At 41.3% G+C, this 23284-nt stretch overlaps 1 protein-coding gene across 3 annotated transcripts in view; it reads left to right on the top strand.

Annotated features, from left to right (window-relative positions):
- The window catches only part of PDE4C (phosphodiesterase 4C), a 707892-nt gene extending 686216 nt beyond the window's left edge, over positions 1 to 21676 (top strand). Inside the window, exons 15-17 of one of the 3 annotated variants that reach the window (XM_033954582.1) lie at positions 17742 to 17864; positions 18171 to 18353; positions 18664 to 21676. In XM_033954582.1, the coding sequence (XP_033810473.1) occupies positions 17742 to 17864; positions 18171 to 18353; positions 18664 to 19230 (873 nt within the window). In that variant the 3' untranslated portion in view covers positions 19231 to 21676. The remainder of the gene's footprint in view (positions 1 to 17741; positions 17865 to 18170; positions 18354 to 18663) is intronic. The other 2 variants (XM_033954585.1, XM_033954584.1) reach the window with 2 other exon arrangements.
- The last annotated feature ends 1608 nt before the right edge of the window (positions 21677 to 23284 follow it).

Genomic DNA, 23284 nt, shown 5'->3' with positions numbered 1-23284 from the left:
GACCATGTTAGAGCAGCAATTTGTTCAATTACTGAGCAAATATGGTTCTGCCTTGACTCTGCCTCCTGTAATCCAGCCTGGGCATTCAGCATTCTCCCGCAAGGTTGAGTCCCTGCTTGTGCCTCGAGCTGAAGCTTCACACTCTATGCAAGGAGCCGAGTCTTTGCAAGTGTCTGGTCTGGCATCTACACACTCTATGCAAGGTGTAGATTCTTTGCAAGTGTCTCGATAGGAATCCTCACACTCCATAGAAGGAGCAGAGTCTTTAGGAGTGCTTTGAGATTCCTTGATCCAAACCACTGAGTTTCGCTCTACAGCTTCTAGCCCTATTCATTCACCAGCAGCATTGCCTGTTTCCATACATAGGGCGAAGTCTCCCCAATCCTACTCGAGACCTGCTTCCAGACACCACTCTCGTCGTCGATTGAAGCCCTCATCGAGGCATCCGTCAAGGCGCAGGTCTTCTTCCAAAGAGCAGCCTTCCTTGTCTATGCCTCATTCCAGACCTTCCAGCTTGAGGCCTCCAACTCCTCAATCGAGGTCACCGCTTCCAGACCCTGAGGAATCAGCTGTTTCTATTGCCTCCTCGAGGTCTCCATATTCTTTAGATTGCCACTATTCCAGAGAGGCTTCACCTTGGTTCTCCACTTGAGACGCCTCGAAGTCATCGAGCCCCTCTCGAGGCAGGGCCTTGGCATATCAGCTGTCTTTCTCTTCCTTCCTTCATCAGATGGCTAATGACCTGGAAATTAAATTAGATGCTGGTTCTAAATACTCTAAGGAGTATCTAGAGGAAATGCATCTGCCTCAACCTCCTGCAGAGTCACTTAAGCTCCCTCTTAACCGGCTTTTGTCTCAAACTTTCAAACGATGTCTGGAGGCTCCTTATGCTATATCTGTTGTACCAGGTAAGTTGGATTAAAGGTATAGAACTCTACATTGCAAAGGGTTTGAAAATTCACAGTTATCTCACCAATCCCTCTTTGTGGAGTCCTCGTTGAAAAGAACCCATCCTTCCAGGGTCTATGCTGCAGTCCCTCCTGGAACAGAGGGTAAGACCATGGATAAGTTTGAACGTTGTCTTTATCAAAATGCTATGATGTTCTCCAAAGTCCTCAACTACAATTTTGTCTTCATTACTTATCTCAAGTTCCTCATTGATATTCTTCCAGGTTTTCTGAAGATCAACATAGGCATTTCGAGTTCCAAGAAGTCACTGCTACTCTGTCACAACTCAGATTACATCTTCTCCAGTCATCTTATGATGCCTTTGAACTGTCTGCTAGGGCCACCGCTTTCTCTGTAGTGATACGCCGCTTGGCCCGGCTTCACACCACTGACATGGACCCTAAGCTTAAGGACCGTCTGGCTAACATTCCTTGTGAGGGCAATGACCTCTTTGATGAATCCATAGAGGCTGCCACTAAGAAATTGTCTGAACATGAAAAATCATTTGCTTCTATTGTCAGACCAAAGCCAAAGCCAGCTCCTGCAAAATCTTCACACCCTCCTCCAGTTTTCCAGAGGCGTTATACTCCAAGGCCAGTTCCTTACACTCAAGCACCACCCAAGAAACCACAGCAGCAGAAGCAACAGAAACCTCAGCCTTCTGCTGCACCTAAGGCTGCGCAACCTTTTTGACTGCTTAACACAAAGCATAACCTCCATCGTTCTGCCTGTGTCCTCCCTTCCCCCCATAGGCAGTTATCTCCATCATTTTTACCATCGATGGAAGACCATTACATCTGGCCTCTGGGTGCTGTCAATAATCAGGGAAGGATACTCTTTTCATTTCACTCAGGTTCCACCAGAGTTTCCTCCAAGAGAGTATCCTTTCAATCCATCTCAGACCGCCCTTCTTCAGGAAGCTCAGGCTCTGCTTCATCTCCGTGCCATCGAAAAAGTTCCTCTGGAACAGCAGAGCAGGGGGTTTTACTCCTGTTACTTTCTAGTTCCGAAGAAGATGGGCGATCTGCGACCCATTTTGGATCTCAGGGCTCAACAAATTTTTAGCCAAATAAAAATTTTGCATGGTGTCCCTGGCGTCCCTTTACCCCCTTCTACATCAGAATGATTGGTTATGTTCTCTAGTAGAGAATGACACGGGGACCGTTTACCATGGTAAACCGTGGGTCACCGCAGTAAATCCGCAGCAACTGATTTACCGCAGGAATGGGGACAAGACCTTTCATCGCCCCATAGGAATGGGGACAAGACCTTTTACTGCCCCGTGGGAGCGGTGAAAAGTCTTACTCCTGTGGTAAAAAAAATTGCGCCCGTGTCAGACTCGGCATCTTCTCCCCAGCAACTCTTGCACCTATTTTACCTTCAGAAGCCAGCCATGCCACATTGAAGACAGAAGAAACCTAAATCCAAAGCCTGAGACCAATGTGATTTGAAGAATAAAATTACCAGACAACAAAAAGAAAAAAAATAAATTTATTTTATATTTTGTGATTAGAATATTTCAGATTTGAAATATGTATCCTGCTAGAGCTGGTATTAGACATAAATCAGAACCGCAAAGCCCAGGCTGTGCTTCCAACTGGCTTAGGGCTCTCTCTTTGACCAGGGGGCAGTTGGGGCAGTTGCCCTAGTTGCACTCCCCTAACATTATTCTTGCCATGTGTGACTAAAGTATTCTGTTAGCTTGATTTTTCTATGTAGCATTCTGTAGTAATTTGGTTTGTTCAGTTTTCACAATAGTGAAGGGGATATTTGTCAAAGGGAGGGGAGATGGGTTTTGTTGAACCTTGCTCTCTCTTATTTGTGTTTATAAAATTACAATTGTCAGAGGAGAAGCTTCTGCCTACATACATGCGACTGCAGGGCGGCACAGGCAGGCTTCGCCAGCATCGGTTTCTTTTCTAAAGCGCCGCGAAGGTAAGGGGAAGGAAGGGAGATAGATTTGGCCGGAGGGACGGAAAAGGAGCTGCGCACCTTCCCTCCGTTAAGTTTCTTTACGCCGCGAAGGTAAGGGGGAGGGAGGGAGATTCTTAAGCCACTGAAGGACGGTGAGGTGGCAAGAGAGAAGGGTAGATGCTGCGGGGATGGGGCGGTGAAGGGGACGGCGGGTTCGGGGAAGGGGTGGTGAAGGGGACGGCATGGACTTGGCGGTGAAGGGGACGGTGGTCCAGTGACAGGGTAGTGATGGGGACAGATTTTTTCCCTGTGTCATTCTCTATTCTCTAGATGTCAAGGAGGCTTATGCTCACATCCCCATTCATCTGACCTCCCATCAGTACCTCAGATTTCAGGTGGGGAATCTGCATTACCAATACAGAGTGCTACCCTTTGGCCTAGCTTCATCTCCCAAAGTGTTCACCAAGTGCCTGGTGGTAGTAGCAGCTGCTCTAAGGAACCATGGTCTTCAGGTGTTTCCCTACCTAGATGACTGGCTCATCAAAGATTCAACATCTCAGGGGGTTATTGAAGTGACCCAACGGACTACGCGGTTCCTATAAAGCTTGGGATTTGAAATCAACTTCTCCAAATCCCAACTTCAGCCCTCTCAGAATCTACAGTTCATCAGAGCTATTCTGGACACTATCCAATTCAGAGCATTCCTTCCTCAACAATGTCTGGATGCTCTATTCAACTCTGTCATGCAGTGTCTTCCCGCTCTTCAATCTCAGCGAGACACATGATGGTCCTCCTAGGTCACATGGCCTCCACAGTGCAAGTGACTCCTTTTGCCATACTTCTCCTCAGAATTCCTCAGTGGACCCTGGCATCTCAGTGGACGCAGGCTTGCGAACCACTCTCTCGACACATTACAGTCACTCCTGCGTTGAGACAGTCTCTCTGCTGGTGGATGCTCTCTTCCAATCTCTCCAGAAGCTTGCTGTTTCAAATGCCCCCTCATCAGAAGGTCCTCACAACGGATTCCTCAACCTACGCTTGGGGGGCTCATCTCGATGGTCTCCGTACTCAAGGCCACTGGACCAGCACAGATCATCAGTGTCACATCAATCTGTTGGAACTCAGAGTGATCTTCAATGCTCTCAAAGCTTTTCAACATCTTCTTCATGACCAGGTAGTCCTCATTCAGATGGACAACCAAGTTGCCATGTACTATGTCAACAAACAGGGAGGAATGAGATCTCTCTCTCTTTGTCAAGAAGCTCTGAAGGTTTGAGACTGGTCAATCCTCCACAACATCTTCCTGAAAGATGTCTACATCCAAGGGGCGAAAAACTATTTGGCGGACAAATTGAGTCGTCTTCTGCAACCTCACGAATGGACACTCGATTCCTCACCTCTTCATCACATTTTTTCACAGTGGGGAACTCCCCAGATAGATCTCTTTGCATCTCCCCACAACCACAAACTGCCTCATTTCTGCTCCAGGATATATTCTCCTCATCGCCTCAAGGCAGATACTTTTCTACTGGAATGGACAAATCTCTTCCTGTATGCATTCCCTCCATTCCCTCTCATTCTCAAGACTCTTGTCAAGTTGAAGAACGATCATGCCACCATATTAGTGTACCTTACCATAAAATAAAAATATTGGTATTTACCGTACTTCTTCTCTAAGTTTCTTTAAAACTTAAAAATTCTTAAACCACATAAGAAATACTTCAATTTAATCATATATGTTAATCTCATATAAGTATCTAATTGTATTCTGTTATATGCCTTATGCATTATATAATATTTCTCTATTTACCCCATGTATCTCTGAACATTCTCTAGTACATCCTAAAAGAATATATTAAACCTTTCAATTTCATTTAATATATATCACAAAATCTTAATTCCTTTTCTAGGCATTCACACCATTCACATTATCCACTCACACTTAATATTACATTCTTTATTAATTCATATCCCATATGTAATAACTTAATAATTACATTTTCATTTTTTTCTGTTTAAGTTTTTTATTGAATTTTTTTTCCATTTAACAACAAGTGTCATAAATTTTCATACAATTATCTTAACAATACACTTGATATTTTTATAATATATTATATATATAACATTTCTTGTCTTATTTTTCTTATGGTTTTATATATCATATAATTGTAATTATTTTTCTTATAAAGTTATACAATATATATATTGTAATGATTTTATCAATTATTATTTAAATATGAACCTTTTCCCCCTCCCTTTATTACGTTATTTTCATGTAAGAATATCATCTATTATAATATTTTATTTATAATGTATGATAAAGAGAATAATTCCCTCCCCTTAACCCCTCCCCCCCTCCTTCTTTATACTATTTTCTTATCATGGGAAAATGAAATTCAAATATTGCAATATTCTGTTAATGGTCCCCAAATCTTCTTGAACTTATTCATATATCCTTTTTGTGTTGCAAATGCATGTTCCATCTTATATATATGGCAAACTGAGTTCCACCAGAAATTATAGTTCAATCTGTCCCAATTTTTCCAATTATGTGTAATTTGCTGTACTGCTATTCCAGTCATTATAAATAAAAGTTTGTTGTTATTTGATGAGATTTGACTATGGGCTCTCATTGTAGTTCCAAATAGAATTGTATCATATGTCAAGGCTACTGGATTTTCTAACATCCTATTTATTTGGGGCCAAATTGATTTCCAAAATGTTAATATGAATGGACAATAGAATAAAAGATGATCTAATGTCCCTGCTTCTAGATGACAATGCCAGCATCTATTAGACTTAGAGCTATCAATTCTATGTAAACGTGTAGGGGTCCATAGAGCTCTATGTAAAATAAAAAACCAAGTTTGTCTCATAGATGCTGACATTGTACATCTTATCCTCCAAGACCAAAGTCGTGGCCATTGAGATGCATTAATTTGATGCTTAATCTCAATGCTCCAAATATCTCTAAGACCATTTTTTTTTTTATGTATAAATCCAGATATTAATTTATACCACATTGCGGCCTGGTGTCCCATGGAATCTATCTGAAAACATAAGAATTCCATACTATGATAATTATTAAGATTTTTCCATTCAGAGAACCCTGTCTGAATGGCCTGCTTCAATTGCAACCATCTGAAATATTGTGATTTATTTAAACCAAATTTATTTTGCAATTGTGAAAACTCAAGCAGTTTACCTTTATTTATTACATCTTCTAAAATACGAATTCCAGCCATCATCCAATGTTTCCAGATAATTTTAAAACCGCCAACTTTGATCTTTGGGTTAAGCCATATTGTTTGAGTCGTTGATTTAGTTATTGGAATAGGAGTTAGATTACTTATATATCTTATAGTTTTCCAAGTATCCATTAATATTTTATGATCTTTATATAACCTTGGCATTTGAATACTTATCACATGACTCAGACGTAAAGGAAACATTAATCTCCATTCTAACCAGAACCAATCTGGTATATGTTCAATGGGTTCTGGGAGGATCCAATACATACCATGACGCATAATATAGGCTTGATGGTACCTATAAAAATTTGGAAAATTTACCCCTCCCTCCTCAATTGGTCTTTGTAAAGATACTAGAGCAATTCTGGGGTTTTTTCCAAGCCAAATAAATTTTGTTAATATTTTATCCAATTTTTTGTAAAAAGACCCCTGGAAAAAAATTGGTATCATACCCATTTGATAACAAACTATTGGTAAAATCATCATTTTTACAGTTTGCACTCTCCCCCACCAAGATATGCACAAAGGATTCCATTGCTCACACATTTCTGACACTTTTTATAATAAATTTTTTTCATTGATTATCATAGTTTCTTCTATAGTTTTTGTAATCCAAATTCCTAAGTATTTTAATCCTTCCTCTTTCCAAATAAAAGAAAATGAGTCAAATAAACTTTTTGTACAATGTACGTTGAGTGGAAGTACTTCTGATTTATTCCAGTTTATTTTATATCCTGAAAATTTTCCAAATCTTTCAATCAGTTCGAGTAGCTTTGGAATGGTTGTTTCCGGATTTCTCAAATAAAGTAATATATCATCCGCATATGCTGATAATTTATATTCTCTATCTCTATCTCCTTTATCTGTTCTATAGCTAATAACAAGGGTTCTAAAACGATATCAAAAAGCAAAGGAGATAGTGGGCATCCTTGTCTAACCCCTCTTTGTAGAATAAATTTTTCTGAAAAATCATTATTAATATATAATCTAGCAACAGGGGAGTTATACAATGCCTTTATTATTTGTATAAAACCGGATCCTATACCAAACCATTCCATTGTCTGAAACATGAAGGACCATTCCACTCTATCAAAAGCTTTTTCCGCATCTAATGAAATAGAGAATGCTGGGTCATTGATGGATTTTGTCAAATATAACATGTGATGTGCCAATCTAGTATTATGAGACGAATGTCTTTGAGCAACAAAACCTGTTTGATGCATATCAATAATGAAAGGGAGAGCTTTAGCCAATCTTAATGCTATTGCCTTAGTTAAAATTTTTCCATCCACATTTATTAAAGAAATAGGTCTATAGTTTGATACCAAAGTAGGATCTTTATTTGGCTTAGGTAAAACTATAGTTATTGATTCAGCCATAGTACCTGTAATACAACCTTTATTTAGTTGTTTCTGATATAATTTTAATAAATAGGGCATTATGATGTTTTGGAATGATTTATAAAACTCTACTGTATAACCATCTCCACCTGGAGCGGATCCAACTCTGAGGGACTTCAATGCTGTACCTAACTCTTTTAAGGATATTGGTTCTTCTAAACTTCGTTTTATATGTTCAGGAATCTTTGGTCCATTTATTAACTTTAAAAATTCTATACCATCTTTTTCCTTTTCTGAATAGGGCTCGGAAGAATACAAATCTTTATAGAATTTTAAAAATTGTTTTATTATGGGATTAGTTTGAGATAACATTTCTTTATTTTCATTTTGAATTGCAATTATTTTTGTTTTTTTTCCTTTTTGCTTTGAGATAATTTGCAAGCAATCTTCCCGCCTTATTCGAATTTCCAAATAAATCTTTTCTAATGATTTTTGAAGAAATTTCATTATATTTACCTTTAGCTTTTAACAATTCTTGTTGTGTCAAATAATCCCATTTTTCAATTAATTTTGATTCTAGAGACTTTATTAATTTTTCTAATTCTATAAATTGTTGTTTTTCTTTTTTTATTTTCATTGCTGAATAAGAAATAATTTGTCCTCTAATATATGCTTTAAATGCATCCCATAAAGTCTCTATGGAAATTTCTTCTGTATCATTAATTTGAAAATATTCTTCTATTTTTTTTATAAGATTTGTACAAAAGTCATTATCTGCAAGCAATGTATTATTCAATTTCCATATAGGTCTGTTTATATTTTGATCTATTATTTTAATTTCAATCCACACTCCACCATGATCAGATAATACAATTGGATCAATGACAGCCTGTGTGACTTGATGTACTAATTGATTAGAAACAAAAATATAATCTATTCTAGAAAAAGAATTATGGACTTGTGAACAAAACGAAAATTCCCGACCATCAAAATGAAGTATACGCCAAATATCCTTTAAATCACAAGATTGCACCAAATTGTCAAGACCTAATGATTTTATAAATCTTCTCGGGCTTTTATCTATCAATGGATCCATCACAGCATTGAAATCTCCTGCCACTATTAAATTTGAAGTAGCCAGTGGAAGAATCAACTGTTGCAGAGTTTTAAAAAATTCATTTTGATTTGAATTAGGGGCATATATATTGAAAAGCGTCATGGTGGTATTTCCCATGTCCATTTCTATATATATCCATCTTCCTAAAGGATCAGCTGCCTTAAACTTAAATGAAGCGGAACATTTTTTATTTATTAATATTGCAACTCCAGCTTTTTTTCCTATTGCTGCAGAAAAGTAACATTGCTTGACCCAATCACCTTTTAGCTTTATGGATTCATTATTTGATAAATGGGTCTCTTGTATGCAGCATATATCAGCGTTTTGCCTTTTCAAAAATAATAATGCTTATATATTATATATTAAAATCTTCATATGTTAAATACTCAGAGAGTAAATCCTATTTTATAATCTCTATATTGACCATAAAATCCCTGTATCCTATATAATCAATATCTACTTTTGTATCCAAAAACTCCATATATGGCTTTTAATACTCTATTACATATTATCCCAGGACAAGCAGGCAGCATATTCTTGACTGATGGGTGACGGCACCGACGGAGCCCCGGTACGGACACTTTTAGAGTGATTGCACTCTAAGAACTTGGAAAGTTCTAGAGACCGCACCGCGCATGCGCGAGTGCCTTCCCGCCCGACCCCGACGCGCGGTCCCTCAGTTTCTTAGTTTCCGCGGAGCTAAGAAGTCGCATTTTCAACGGCTGTTGAAAGTTTTTTTCATTCGCCTTCCCGCTCGCGTAAACTTTTTCGGGTTTTTTCTGCCCTTCCTTTTTCTTTCTTTTGTAAAAAAAAAAAAAAAAAAAAACTCTTATTTTTGTCGAGTTTTCTTGATTTGCCCCGGCGGGGCCTACTGCCATCATCGAGGCCTCGGCCTTCGATTTGGCAGAAGCCGTTTTTCCGTTCATGCCCCCCCAGCCCGGGTTCAAGAAGTGCCAGCGGTGTGTACGGCCTATTTCCCTTACAGACCCACACAACTGGTGCCTTCAGTGTCTGGGTCCGGAACATCAGGCCGCCACCTGCACCCGCTGTGCCACTTTGAAAAAGCGGACTCTCAAAAATCGAGAAATACAACAGAGACTGCTTTTCGGCACCGACATGTCCGACCCCGTGTCTTCGGCACCGGTCTCGGTACCTGTTTCATCGGCACCCACCTCATCGACGCCACGCGATACCGCGTCGGCATCGCAGCATGCAGGTAAGCCGGCTAAGAAGCCTTCCCCGCTGGAACGTCCTCCGGTCTCCATTGCAGAGAGTCCAGTCCTGCCGACCGTGAGGCGCCAGCGGAAGCGCTCCGCCCCTATTGAGGTGAGTCCCTCGACATCGGGCTCCTCATCTCCGGGGCGTAGAGCGGCACCGCAGGTACCGCAGAAGAAAAAAGCGGTACCGGTGCCCTCCCTCGATGATCGCATTGCGGCCATCTTACAGGTGCAGCTGAGGGACCAGCTCAAACAACTCCTTCCAGCTCTCCTGACACCGAGCCCTCCGGTGTCGGTCCCCACTGAGCAACCGGTACTGATTGTGGAACAATCTGTATTGTCTCCATCCACTCCTTCGGTACCGGTACACTCGGCCTCATCGGTATCGATGCCTGTCCTCGCACCGGAGCCCAGGTCTCATCACCAATCGGTACAGACTTCGGCTCCGGTTCAACCGATAACATCACCCGGTACCGCGTCGATGAGGTCGGGTAAGTCGGTGCGTAAGTCCCGACACCTGGAACCGTCCACCCCGGAGTCTCGGGACCGTGGTCCCCATATTCGAGACCCTGATCTGTGGGGCGATTCTGAAGAACCTTTTCTGTCAGAAGGGGAGTGTTCGTCAGAGGAAGACGAGCCTGTTCTTCAGGACACTTCCTCCAAGCCTGATTCCACCTCTTTCTCTTCCTTTTTAAGAGATATGTGTGACTCTCTTTCCATTCCTTTGGAGGCTGAGTCTAAAAAGTCCAAAGCTTTTCTAGACGCTCTTGATTTTGACCAGCCTCCAAAGGAATTCTTGAAACTCCCTTTACATGACATCCTGAGGGAGACCTTTTACAAGAATTTGGAGACTCCTCTTACTGTCCCGGGAGCTCCCCGCAAATTGGATTCCCTATATAAGGTGATCCCTATTCCTGGGTTCGATAAACCACAGCTCCCTCATGAGTCTCTCCTTGTAGAATCCACCCTCAAGAAGTCCTTAGGAGCTAGTGTCTATGCCTCTGTTCCTCCTGGCAGAGAGGGAAAAGCCATGGACAAATTTGGTAAGCGACTTTACCAAAATGCGATGCTTGCTAATCGTTCTGGTAACTATGCTTTTCATTTTTCTTTTTATTTAAAGCATCTCCTTACCACCATGGCTTCCTTTGAGCAGTACCTTCCTGTGGGGAATCGTGAGGCTTTCCATCAATGCTCTTCATCTCTTTTCCAGCTCAGAAAATTCATGGTAAGGTCTATATATGACACTTTTGAGCTTACCTCAAGAGCAACAGCCATGTCTGTAGCCATGCGCTGTTTGGCTTGGCTCAGAGTCTCCGAGCTTGATGTTAATCATCAAGACCGGTTGGCTAATGCCCCATGTTTAGGGGATGAGCTGTTCGGAGAATCTATGGACACAACGACCCAGAAGCTCTCGGCTCATGAAACCCGCTGGGATACCCTTCTTAAGACCAAGAAGAAACCCCCACCTCCACGGCCATTCAGACAGCAGTCGGCCTATCAGCGGCGTTTTGTGGCTCGCCCCTTGCAGCCTACCACTCAGCAACCTAGGAGGCAGCGTCAACAACAGCGGCAAACGCCTAGACCTCAGCAGCAACAGCCAGCCAAGCAGCCTCCTCAACAAAAATCGACTCAGCCCTTTTGACTTGATCCTCGAGGGCATAGCCAGCGTTCCAACATCTCCTCTCCTCCCTCAACCGATAGGAGGACGACTCTCTTTCTTTCTCAGCCGGTGGGAAGTTATCACTTCGGACCAGTGGGTCCTCAACATCATCCGCCACGGCTACTCTCTCAACTTTCACACCCTTCCGGGCCAAAGTCTACCAAAAGAGTCTGCTTTGCACACTCCTCAATCTGCCCTCCTTCGTCAGGAGGTTCAATCCCTCCTACTTCTGAACGCCATAGAGGAAGTTCCTCTAGATCAAAGGGGGCAGGGATTCTACTCCTGTTATTTTCTAGTTCCCAAAAAGACAGGAGACCTCAGACCAATTCTAGATCTGCGAGACCTCAACAAATGCTTGGTCAAAGAAAAATTCAAGATGCTGTCTCTAGCTACACTTTATCCTCTCGATCTCAAAGAGGCCTACACTCACATTCCAATCAATCCGGCCTCCAGACAGTACCTTCGCTTCATGATCAATCACTGTCACTACCAATACAGAGTGCTCCCCTTCGGTCTTGCCTCCTCTCCAAGAGTGTTCACAAAATGTCTGGTCGTGGTAGCAGTGTTTCTGCGCTCCCACCACCTTCAGGTTTTTCCCTACCTGGACGACTGGTTAATCAAGGCCATTTCATCTCAAACTGTTCTTCTGGCCACCAACCAGACCATCTTTTTTCTACAACTTCTAGGGTTCGAAATCAATATACCCAAGTCTCACCTTCTTCCTACACAGAGACTTCAATTCATTGGAGCGGTGCTGGACACTGTCCAGATGAGAGCCTTCTTACCGGACAACCGTCTTCACAACCTCCAATCGCTCTGTCAGCAGGTGCTGCCCCAGCACTCCATTTCTGCAAAGCAGATGATGATTCTCTTGGGTCACATGGCCTCCACAGTTCATGTCACACCCCTGGCACGTCTTCACCTGCGCACTCCTCAATGGACCCTGGCTCTCCAGTGGTCTCAAGCGACAGACTCTTGCTCACGACACATATCTGTGACATCATCTCTTCGTCAGTCTCTGCAATGGTGGTTGACATCCTCAAATCTCTCCAGGGGCCTTCTGTTCCATCTGCCTCCTCATCAACTGGTCATCACCACCGACGCCTCCCCTTATGCATGGGGAGCCCATCTGAACGAGTTCCAAACTCAAGGCATTTGGACCCCTCAGGAAAAGAAGCATCACATCAATTTCCTAGAACTCAGGGCAATGTTCTATGCCCTCAAGGCCTTCCAACATCTTCTATTTCCTCAAGTCCTTCTACTCTGCACAGACAACCAGGTAGCCATGTACTACATCAACAAACAGGGTGGGACAGGCTCTCGCCTCTTATGCCAGGAAGCTCAGAGAATCTGGTCTTGGGCAACCACTCGCAGCTTATTCCTGAAGGCGATTTATATTCAAGGAGAACAGAATTTCTTAGCGGACAAGCTCAGCAGAGTTCTCCAACCCCACGAATGGACTCTCGACCCATCGACCCTACAGTCCATCTTTGCCCAATGGGGCACTCCTCAGGTGGACCTCTTTGCAGCTCCTCACAATCATCAGTTGCCCCAATTCTGCTCCAGACTTTACTCTCCTCACCGTCTGGCGGCGGATGCTTTTCTTCTGGATTGGTCCAATCTGTTCCTCTATGCTTTCCCTCCGCTTCCACTCATGCTTCGGACCTTGTTCAAACTAAAGAGGGAACGGGCCACCATGATCCTGATTGCTCCACGGTGGCCCAGACAGCATTGGTTCTCCCTTCTACTTCAACTCAGTTCCAGGGATCCATTTCTACTTCCACTGTTTCCCTCTCTGCTTACACAGGATCAGGAAACCCTCCTCCATCCCAACCTGCAGTCCCTACACCTGACAGCTTGGTATCTCTCGGGCTGACTTCAACTGATCTTATCCTATCTCAGCCTGTTCGCTCCATTTTGGACGCCTCCAGGAAACCAGCCACTCTACAATGTTACCATCAGAAGTGGACGAGGTTTTCTTCTTGGTGTCTCCTTCATCATCATGATCCCAAGTCTCTTGCAGTGGAAACTCTATTGGATTATCTGCTTTCTCTGTCGAATTCTGGTCTCAAGTCTACTTCCATCAGAGTCCATCTCAGTGCCATTACGGCCTTTCATGAGCCGGTCCAGGGGAAACTCCTTTCAGCTCATCCCCTGGTCTCCAGATTCATGCGAGGTCTTTTCAATGTGAAACCACCTCTCAAAGCACCTCCTGTGATCTGGGATCTGAACGTGGTTCTCTCCACCTTGATGAAGCCTCCATTTGAACCCTTGGCTTCTGCCTCTTTCAAATTTCTCACTTGGAAGGTACTTTTTCTTATTGCTCTCACCTCTGCCAGGAGGGTCAGTGAGCTCCATGCACTAGTTTCTGACCCACCTTTCACAGTCTTCCATCACGACAAGGTGGTTCTGCGTACACATCCAAAGTTTCTCCCTAAGGTTGTCTCTGAGTTCCATATCAACCAATCTATTGTATTGCCTGTTTTTTTTCCTAAACCTCACTCCCATTCCAGAGAACAGGCTCTTCATACTTTGGACTGTAAGCGGGCTTTAGCTTACTATTTAGACCGTACTAAGCCCCACAGATCATCTCCCCAACTTTTTCTGTCCTTTGATCCGAATAAATTGGGACGTCCTGTTTCTAAGCGTACGCTATCTAATTGGCTTGCTGCGTGCATTTCTTTCTGCTATGCTCAGTCCGGACTGACACTGGAAGGTTCGGTCACGGCCCATAGAGTTAGAGCTATGGCAGCATCTGTAGCTTTCCTCCGTTCCACGCCTATTGAGGAAATCTGCAAAGCTGCTACGTGGTCCTCAGTCCATACTTTTACATCTCATTATTGTCTGGATGCTTTCTCCAGACGGGATGGACACTTCGGCCAATCTGTTTTGCAAAATTTGTTTTCCTAATGGCCAACCTTCCCTCCATCCCTCTTTTTGTTAGCTTAGAGGTCACCCATCAGTCAAGAATATGCTGCCTGCTTGTCCTGGGATAAAGCACAGTTACTTACCGTAACAGGTGTTATCCAGGGACAGCAGACAGATATTCTTGCGTCCCACCCACCTCCCCGGGTTGGCTTCTTAGCTGGCTTATCTTAACTGAGGGACCGCGCGTCGGGGTCGGGCGGGAAGGCACTCGCGCATGCGCGGTGCGGTCTCTAGAACTTTCCAAGTTCTTAGAGTGCAATCACTCTAAAAGTGTCCGTACCGGGGCTCCGTCGGTGCCGTCACCCATCAGTCAAGAATATCTGCCTGCTGTCCCTGGATAACACCTGTTACGGTAAGTAACTGTGCTTTATTGTCCCGCCAAAAATAATCTGTCCAATTTTCTTCCAAAAGCCGTCTTCCATGTTAATTCTCTTCTTTTCTTCTAACTTCTGTTTTTCATTGTTGATTTCATTTAAACATATGACAACTTTCAAAGAGCAGGTCGTATCATACAGACTCACACTCTTTCTAAATTTCAGTTTGCCATATTCATCAAACCTACTCAACAACATTTAGAGTCTTCCCCCCCCCCCCCATTTCCTTTCTTCATTAAGAGCTGTATATATGTTTGTGCTCTTTGCTTAAAAGCGCCCTGGGGTTACATTCTAACTTACTTTACTATGGTAACATATGTTGTTGTGCAGAGTTACGAAATCGCACTGATTTCAGTCTGAACTGTACAGTGTGCAATTCTACAGTTTTATTTATGGCATTAATGAAAGGCAAGTTCTATAACACCAGCTGTATTCTTTTTGTTTAATCCTTTTCTTGTTTAAACATTAACAGAAGCCAAATTTCAATAATAAGAGCAAATGAGGCCACTAATATATTAATATAGGTAGCAGTAGGTCCACATCCAGATGATAAAGACATCAGACAGCACTCCAAAACCAGTTGCTGCATGAAAGTGGTTGTCATCGACAAAAGCTCATTTTCATTTTATATCTCAGCTTCACTCATTGTAGTACACAGCGCTCCCTTCTCTTCAGGCAAAACCAGGTTATTGCAATCCTTAGAATGTCCAGTTTAGTTTTTTTATTAAAGTCATTTGAACTATTAACTGACTTTCTGAATATTATAACAAATCTTTTCTTCTCTCTTCAGCATCATTAAAAAAAATAAAATATCAGTATTCTTAAAAGAAAATATGTTCAACAGATAACATATATCCTCTTCTTTACATTTCCTTTTATGTGTTCATTGGCACTTCATATTTTTCTATAAATTCTTTTAATTTACTTGCCTCTTCAAAACTATAAGTTTTATTTTCATACGTAACTTTAAAAAAAATTCTTTATTCATTTTACATCTTACAACAAGTGTATCATAAAATAACATTTGAACTTATACAATATCACTTAATTCTCTATCAATTTAACTTAAATTATAATATTTAAACCCTCCCTCCCAACCCTACTAATTCATATGTAGTACATATATCATATAATATATTATATATTCTGTCCTATTAATCTAATCATTTAATATCAAATCAGAAATCCCATCCCCATACTTTGCAATTATACCTATTAGAGAAAAATGATAATCCAATAATTACTCATTACAATATTCTATTAATGGCCTCCAAACCTCCTGAAAGTTATTAAAATTACCTTTCTGCAAGGCTAACATTCTTTCCATCTTGTACATATGACATAATAAATTCCACCAAAAACTATAATTTAATCTATTCTAAGTTTTCCAATTAAATGTAATCTGCTGAATGACAGCTCCTGTCATAATAAGTAATAGCTTATTCTTTGCAGAAATTTGACTTTTCTTCCTCATTGACATTCCAAATAATATAGTATCATAGGATAGAGCCACATGATTTTCCAACAAACTATTTATTTGAGAAACCCTGAAACAACCATTCCATGCTTCCTTGAATAGAGAAATTTGGAAATTTCTCCGGATATAAGATTAATAGGAATAAATCTGAAGTTCTTCCACTCAATGTACATTGTACAAAAGGTTTGTTTGACTCATTTTCCTTTATATGGAAGGAAGATGGAATAAAATACTTAGGAATTTGGATAAAAAATACACTGGAAGACACAATGAAAGTGGGGAAGAATCCAAACAATTAAAATGATGATACTGCCTGTGGTTTGTTACCAAATGGGTATGATACCAGTTTTTTTTCAGGGGTCCTTTTATAAAAAGTTAAATAATAATAATAACAGCTTATATACCGCAATACCGTGAAGTTCTATGCGGTTTACAAAGATTAAGCAAAGGTACAAATTGATTGACTTTAAGAGGGGAGGAAGAAAGAGGGTTAATAGGACAGGAAATCCATTTTTGAGGAGAGAGTGATCAATAGAACAAGTTAATCGCTATAGAGGGGAGAGAGAAGAGAGGATCAGTTGTCTAGATACTTTAGGAACAGGTGTGTTTTCAGATGTTTCCTAAATTCCTCATAAGTAGTGGGTGAAAGCAATTGTATTCTCACAAAATTTGTTTGGCTTGGTAAAATTCCTAGAATTGCTTTAGTGTCTTTGCAAAAGTCAATTAGGAAAGGGGGGTAAATTTTCCCAATTTTTATAGGTATCACCAAGCCTATATTTTGCGCCAAGGCCATTGAAAATATTCCAGACTGGTTGTGGTTGGAATGGCGACTTATTTTTCCTGTGAGATTAAACCATGTTCTTAGTATCAAAATGCTTAGGATATATAAAGAAAATAGAGTGTTAGTTGATACATGGAAAACTTTAAGGTTTGTGAATAATTTAACACCTGTTTCTATACATAAATCAACAAATCAAACTATATGGCTTAACTCCAAGATTCAAATAGGTGGATTTAAGGTCATCTGGAAGTATTATAAGAACTTTGGTCGATGTTATTTCTAATGGTAAACTGCTTGATTTTTCACAGTTGCAACATAAATTTGGCTTAATAAATCACAAAGTTATAGATGGTTACAACTGAAGCAGGCCATTCAGGCAGGGTTCCCTGAATTGAAAAATCTTAATAATCAATATAGTCTAGAGTTCTTGTGTTTTCAGGTGGACTTCCTGGGACACCAGGCCGCACAGTGGTATAAATTGATATCTGGATTTATGAATAAAAAACCAAAAACTGGTCTTAGAGACATTTGGAGCATTGAGATTAAGCATCAAATTACTGCATCTCTTTCCTGCTGACAGTTAGACCTTGTTGAGAATGAAATTCTTGAAGATATTGTGACAATTCTCGTGATACAATATGCCTGTTTGCCACATATCTTGAAATGGTAAGAACTACAGGTAAGAACTTCCTTTATTGCCATGAGCTTTAATCATGGGCCTTCTCGCCTCTCAGGTGCTAGCCACAGACATGTCCAAACATATGAGCCTCCTGGCTGACTTGAAGACCATGGTGGAGACAAAGAAAGTGACAAGTTTAGGTGTTCTACTGCTGGACAATTACTCTGATCGCATCCAGGTGAGGAAGAGACATGAAGAATCTTTAAAAGAAAATTTGTTGTCCTAGTGTCAATTGCCTTGGACTTTTAACACTGATGATTGCTTTGATTAAAATTAGGACACCTGCACAACTTCCTTCAGAAATCATATTACCATAAAAATTCTCTCTGGGTGAAAAACCCGGATTTCTTTTTATAGAACAGTTTTACTGAGGTTTTCTAAGAGTATAATCAAATGATTCTTTCAATAAAAATTGTTATACATAAAGGTATTGAGAAAAAAAGAAAAACCTCTCTGTGTACTAACACTGAGTTTTCTGTGGCAGGTTTTACAGAATATAGTGCATTGTTCTGATCTGAGCAACCCCACCAAGCCCCTAGAGCTTTATCGACAGTGGACCGATCGCATTGTGGTGGAGTTCTTCCAGCAGGGGGATCGAGAGCGCGAGAAGGGAATAGAGATCAGTCCTATGTGTGATAGGCAGAACGCATCTGTTGAGAAGTCACAGGTCTGTGTGTGTGTCTGTGTGTGAGATGGGGAGGCGGGCTGAGCTCTAGCAAATATGTATTGTATAAACGTGTTTTACTTTAACGTCTGAGGTCCAAAGTCATCTCATTCTGTCCCCTCGCATTCTGGGGGATCTGTAAATCATAGCCATGCACTCTCTGGAATTGTGCTTTTAATATAAAGATGGCTTTGTGTTATAGAATTAAAATGATGAAGACTGAAAGTTTCCCAGTTTTCCTCTGCATATATATATATATATGTTTGTGACCGTGGTGCTGCAGAGTATGATTCACTTGTTCCTTTCTTTCCAGGTGGGCTTCATTGATTATATTGTACATCCATTGTGGGAGACTTGGGCAGACCTGGTGCACCCAGATGCACAAGAGATCCTGGACGCTCTGGAAGACAACCGTGAGTGGTACCAAAGTATGCTCCCACAGAGCCCATCCCCACAGCCAGAAGCAACCGATGCAAATAGAGGCGCTAACTCTGAAAAGTTCCAGTTTGAATTGACCCTGGAGGAGGAGGAGGGAGAGGCAGAGAAGAAGGCTGCAAGCCCCACAAAGAGAGATAAAGCTGAGGCACCTACTGTTTCGAGGAGTGACAAAGGTCCTGACCAACACTTGTCCCCTGACACCAATAGGAGTGTTTCAGAAAGGCGGTTAAGTCACAAGGTTGGAGTTCAGGGCAGCCTGTCTAATGTCAAAACGGGCAAGCAAATTAGAGGAAGCAAAACTTCCATGGAGCGGACGCTGCCTCAAACAGATTTAAATAGCCAGAGCACAGAGAGAGACCCAGCCCACCCAAAACATGAAGCAATGAAAACATACTACATTGACAAAGATGGCAACATCACATATTCAATATCTAACACGTAGCACCAGCCACCATGGATTTCTCTCTCTTAACCACACACTTGGCTGATTGCTTTAGAATATTTAAAAAAAAACAAAAACAAACAGAATGAAGAAAAACAGAGACTTTATGTATTTTAAACCACAAACTTTGCTATGGAATGTTCCGTTTCATAAGGCTATAGCATATTGGAGAATCTGCTATCATTGACTGATCTCACCCCAGCCCATCCTGCTGGAATTAGCATGCCACTAATAAAAGAAAAAAAAAACCCAGACAACTCAGTGATTTCCCCTTTTATAGGAAACCTTTGGCTGCAGGAAATGTTATAAGGAGGGCTCCTTAAGAGAAGTGCTGCAGAGGTGAATGCTCTATAGAGCACCCACCCTGGCACTTGTAACAGCAAGGGTTATTATAAAGGGGTTTTGGAATCTACAGTTCCTTTTCTGAATGCAAGAAGATTTTGTATTTAGGGACAAAATAGGCAAGGTTTTTATCATTCTGCTGAAGTTAGTTTTGGTTTGGATATTTTTAGTGAAGGGAGGGAAATTCCTCTCTGCTCCACTCACCTCCCCCTTCAACCAACACAAGACTGTAATGTATAAGGAAATGGAAAGTGAAGACTGGGGTTTGGGCTGGAGTGGGAGATGGTAATCCGAGGATAGGAAGAAGGCAGGGAAGTTGTGAGAAAATGTCTTCTGACAGCCAAGGCAGAAAGGAAGATATTGACGAGGGTAACATTACTGCTCTATTGATGGGCTCTCTGTGGAGTTTTTAAGGCTGTTAATATATAGAGAGAGATTTTTGTTTTAATACACTTGTTGGAGGTAGGGGTAGAAGTGGACACTTTATTTTCAGCAAGCTACCCAGAAAATGGACTGCCAGCCTTTCTCTGAAGACCACTATAGAGCTTAGGAGACCATTACGAGAACAGAGGGACCTGTGACCTAATTATCCGTGGGAAGGATGCAGAGTCTGCCTTGCAAATGTGCCTGAAAGGATTAAATTAACTGGGTTTCCACAAAACAAATCTCCTTGCCCCTCCACACTCAACAAGAACACCATTTTCCCTCACCCTACATAGCACTATTGGGACATGGTCAATGATATCCAGCCAGTTCTAGTGAACCGTTCTAGGGTAGGAGTGGGTTCATTGAAGTGTGTTCTTTTTTAAAAGATGTTGATTGAATTCACTACATAAACTTGCAACTGCCAAATATGTAAAGTATTGGGGGAAAAAAAGAAGCAAACACTGAGAGAAGGCAATTTTTATGTAAACCTCAGGGTGTGTGAGACACTCCGCATGGGTGCCAGTGGGCACAGATTTACATGTAGCAGTAAATTTGAGGGTATCCTTACTTTTCACAGCTGAAGCTCTGCATAGGAGGTGGTCTTGGGCCCCTGGATGCTCCCAGAACCAGGGTAGAATGCATGATGGCCAACATCACTGTATCAGTTGGTATGCTTTTCATTTAAAACAAAATGCACCAGAATATACTTACAAACTGCAGCACAACCCTTTTGGAACTTTCTTCACAATGTAAATTGATTTCAAATTTACTATAGAAAAATGAACAGTAGTTAGTTATTGTCAAATAGGGTTATCAGGAAAATGGCATGAAGTTTGTGCTATTTCTTAGGAAATCTGAGGGTGCAAATCTTAAGGATTTTGCTCACTTATAAGATGAGGATTTTTTTTTAATTGCTTGTCTTCATATATGAGTTGCATAGTTTAAGCACTGTGCCCAAGCTCTGGTTAACACACAAAGGTGCTTATTTTAGAAACCTTACTTGTGTTTAGGCATCCATAAACCAGCATTTAGAGGTTCATATTACATGAATGTCTACATTTCTAATTTGGCAAAGCTGGGATATGAACATCTAAAACTGAAGAACATCCATAGGGCAAGGAGGCATGATCTGGGTTTGTTTTGGGCAGGACTAGGGTTGGCCCCAAAGATAAGACATTCTTTTTCCATTTCAGGAGAATGACAAGAATGTGCTCCTATTAAGCAGTGCTGCGTTGGAGAGATTAGTGGAGGTCACCTTTTTAATCTGCCAGTGGTTGATGTCTCCTGGTCCTCCCAAAAAAAACAAAAAGTGAAACTCGCAAGAGATACCAGGCTCTGATAGCTGCAGGAGATATAAAATTTTTGTTTGTTAATGGCTCCCATGATCATCTAGGTTCCAGCACATAAATATTCATGTTCCCATTTCATGATGTAGACATTCATGTTCCTTTTTACCCCATTGAAAGTTTAGATTAGGGATACCATATTTTTCTCCAGGAAACACCAGATACATGACCCTGCCCCAGTCCGCCTCCAGTCCTGCCCCCAGTTATGCCACATTCTGCATCCAGCCATGCCCCCACAAAGCCTCCTCTCTTCTTCCAGATGAGCTCCAGTTGCGTCTGGAGGGCCTGGAGCATGTGCAGATGTGTGTGACGTCATCCACACATGCTGAGGCCCTCCAGATGCAGCCAGAGCTCGTCGGGGCTTTCCAAAACCTGGACAAATGCCAGGTTTTGGAAAGTCCATCCAGGAGCTCGGACAGTCCTCTAAAAAGAGGACATGTCCAGGTTTTCCCAGACATCTAGTAACCTTAGTTCAGATGTTCTGTTTTCTAAAATGGATGCTCATACCATGAGTAGCCGGTGATAAACATCCATTTTTCCATGTATTTTAGAACAGTGTCTGTCAGCAGTACCAGTTTTAGGATCCTAGAAGAACTTGGGACCTCAACTCCCATATATACAGCCTTTCTAAATGTCGCCCCACATCAACTTTCTAGGATTAGAGAGATAGACAGATCTAGTACAAAGGCCTCACATTTTTGTGTGCATGTGTTTTTAAATAAGTAAACCTTGTCACACCCAAATTTATTCTGAAGCAGTCATCAGACACTGAGGGTCTGACTAATTTGGTGTCTCTTACTGGTCTTGTTATGCATGATTTTCAGATGAACACAAAAAGCAGATGCAGTGCTCAACTAAGATAATCCATTCTTTTCCTGCCAGAATGAGTGACCCTGTATGTTTCTAGCTTTGCTGATGATTAGGAAAAGGGATTGGAACTTGTATACAGCCTTTTTGTAGCTTTTCAATCATACTCAAAGTGGTTTACATACAGGTACTTCAAGTATTTTCCCTATCTGTCCTGGTAGGCTCACAATTTAATGTACCTGGGGCAACAGAGGATTAAGTGACTTGCTCAGGGTCACAAGGAGCAGTGCGGGGTTTGATTACTTGTTATGCAGATTCTCTAAAGCTGTTCCTTAATTCCCGTACTCGAGTGGCTTTCTATAAGCATGTTTGCTGAATAATAGGTCAGCTTGGAAATGCCATAACTGAGGTTACAGTAAGAAGTTGTGTGGTGAGGAACATGCCCTAAATATATTCTTCTTTCCAGATTAGATTAGCATAACTGATGCCAGATTTGGTTAAGGAGCAGTCGACATGACCTCAGTCTAGTTGCTTTTATAGACACTGCCGTGATTTCTGCTGAAATGTGTCATTGGTGATGCATTAGTGACACCTGGTGGCCACATTACTGCAGGCTTTACAGTCAATTTGATCTTTTGAAATATCCTTTTTAAAGGAGCAATACTGCAAGGTCAGATTTGCTCGGTTTCTACAGTACTGGAAAGTTTGATTATAAAATCCAAAGTTGTATTTCCATATAGCCACCCACAATCACTAATGTTGTATAAACTGGAATACAACTGTGTTGGTTATGGATATATGTTACTGATTCAAGCTTACTGATTGGCTGAGGGGTAGTGGAAGACATGTAATTACACCTTCTAAATTGTAACCTTTCTCTGCAGGCCATTTTTTGACTTTTTTTTCTATTTTGTTTAGACACACACACAATTTCCTATCCTAGGTTTTCTTTCCTCAAATACCCAAAGGAACAGAGCAAGCTTGTCAGAAGTGAAACAAAAACAGTGTTCTGTGACACTCATCAGTGAAATTATATATCTAATGAAGGAGAGCCTTTCCAAACAATTAAATAATTGCACTTCAATTGCTGCTGATTTAAGATTTTAATCATAGGTGTTCTCCATGTGTCCTAT

This window comes from Geotrypetes seraphini, chromosome 8 (genome assembly GCF_902459505.1).
Source record: "Geotrypetes seraphini chromosome 8, aGeoSer1.1, whole genome shotgun sequence".
NCBI classification, from domain to species: domain Eukaryota; kingdom Metazoa; phylum Chordata; class Amphibia; order Gymnophiona; family Dermophiidae; genus Geotrypetes; species Geotrypetes seraphini.
This window is presented reverse-complemented; position numbering and strand designations above follow the sequence as displayed.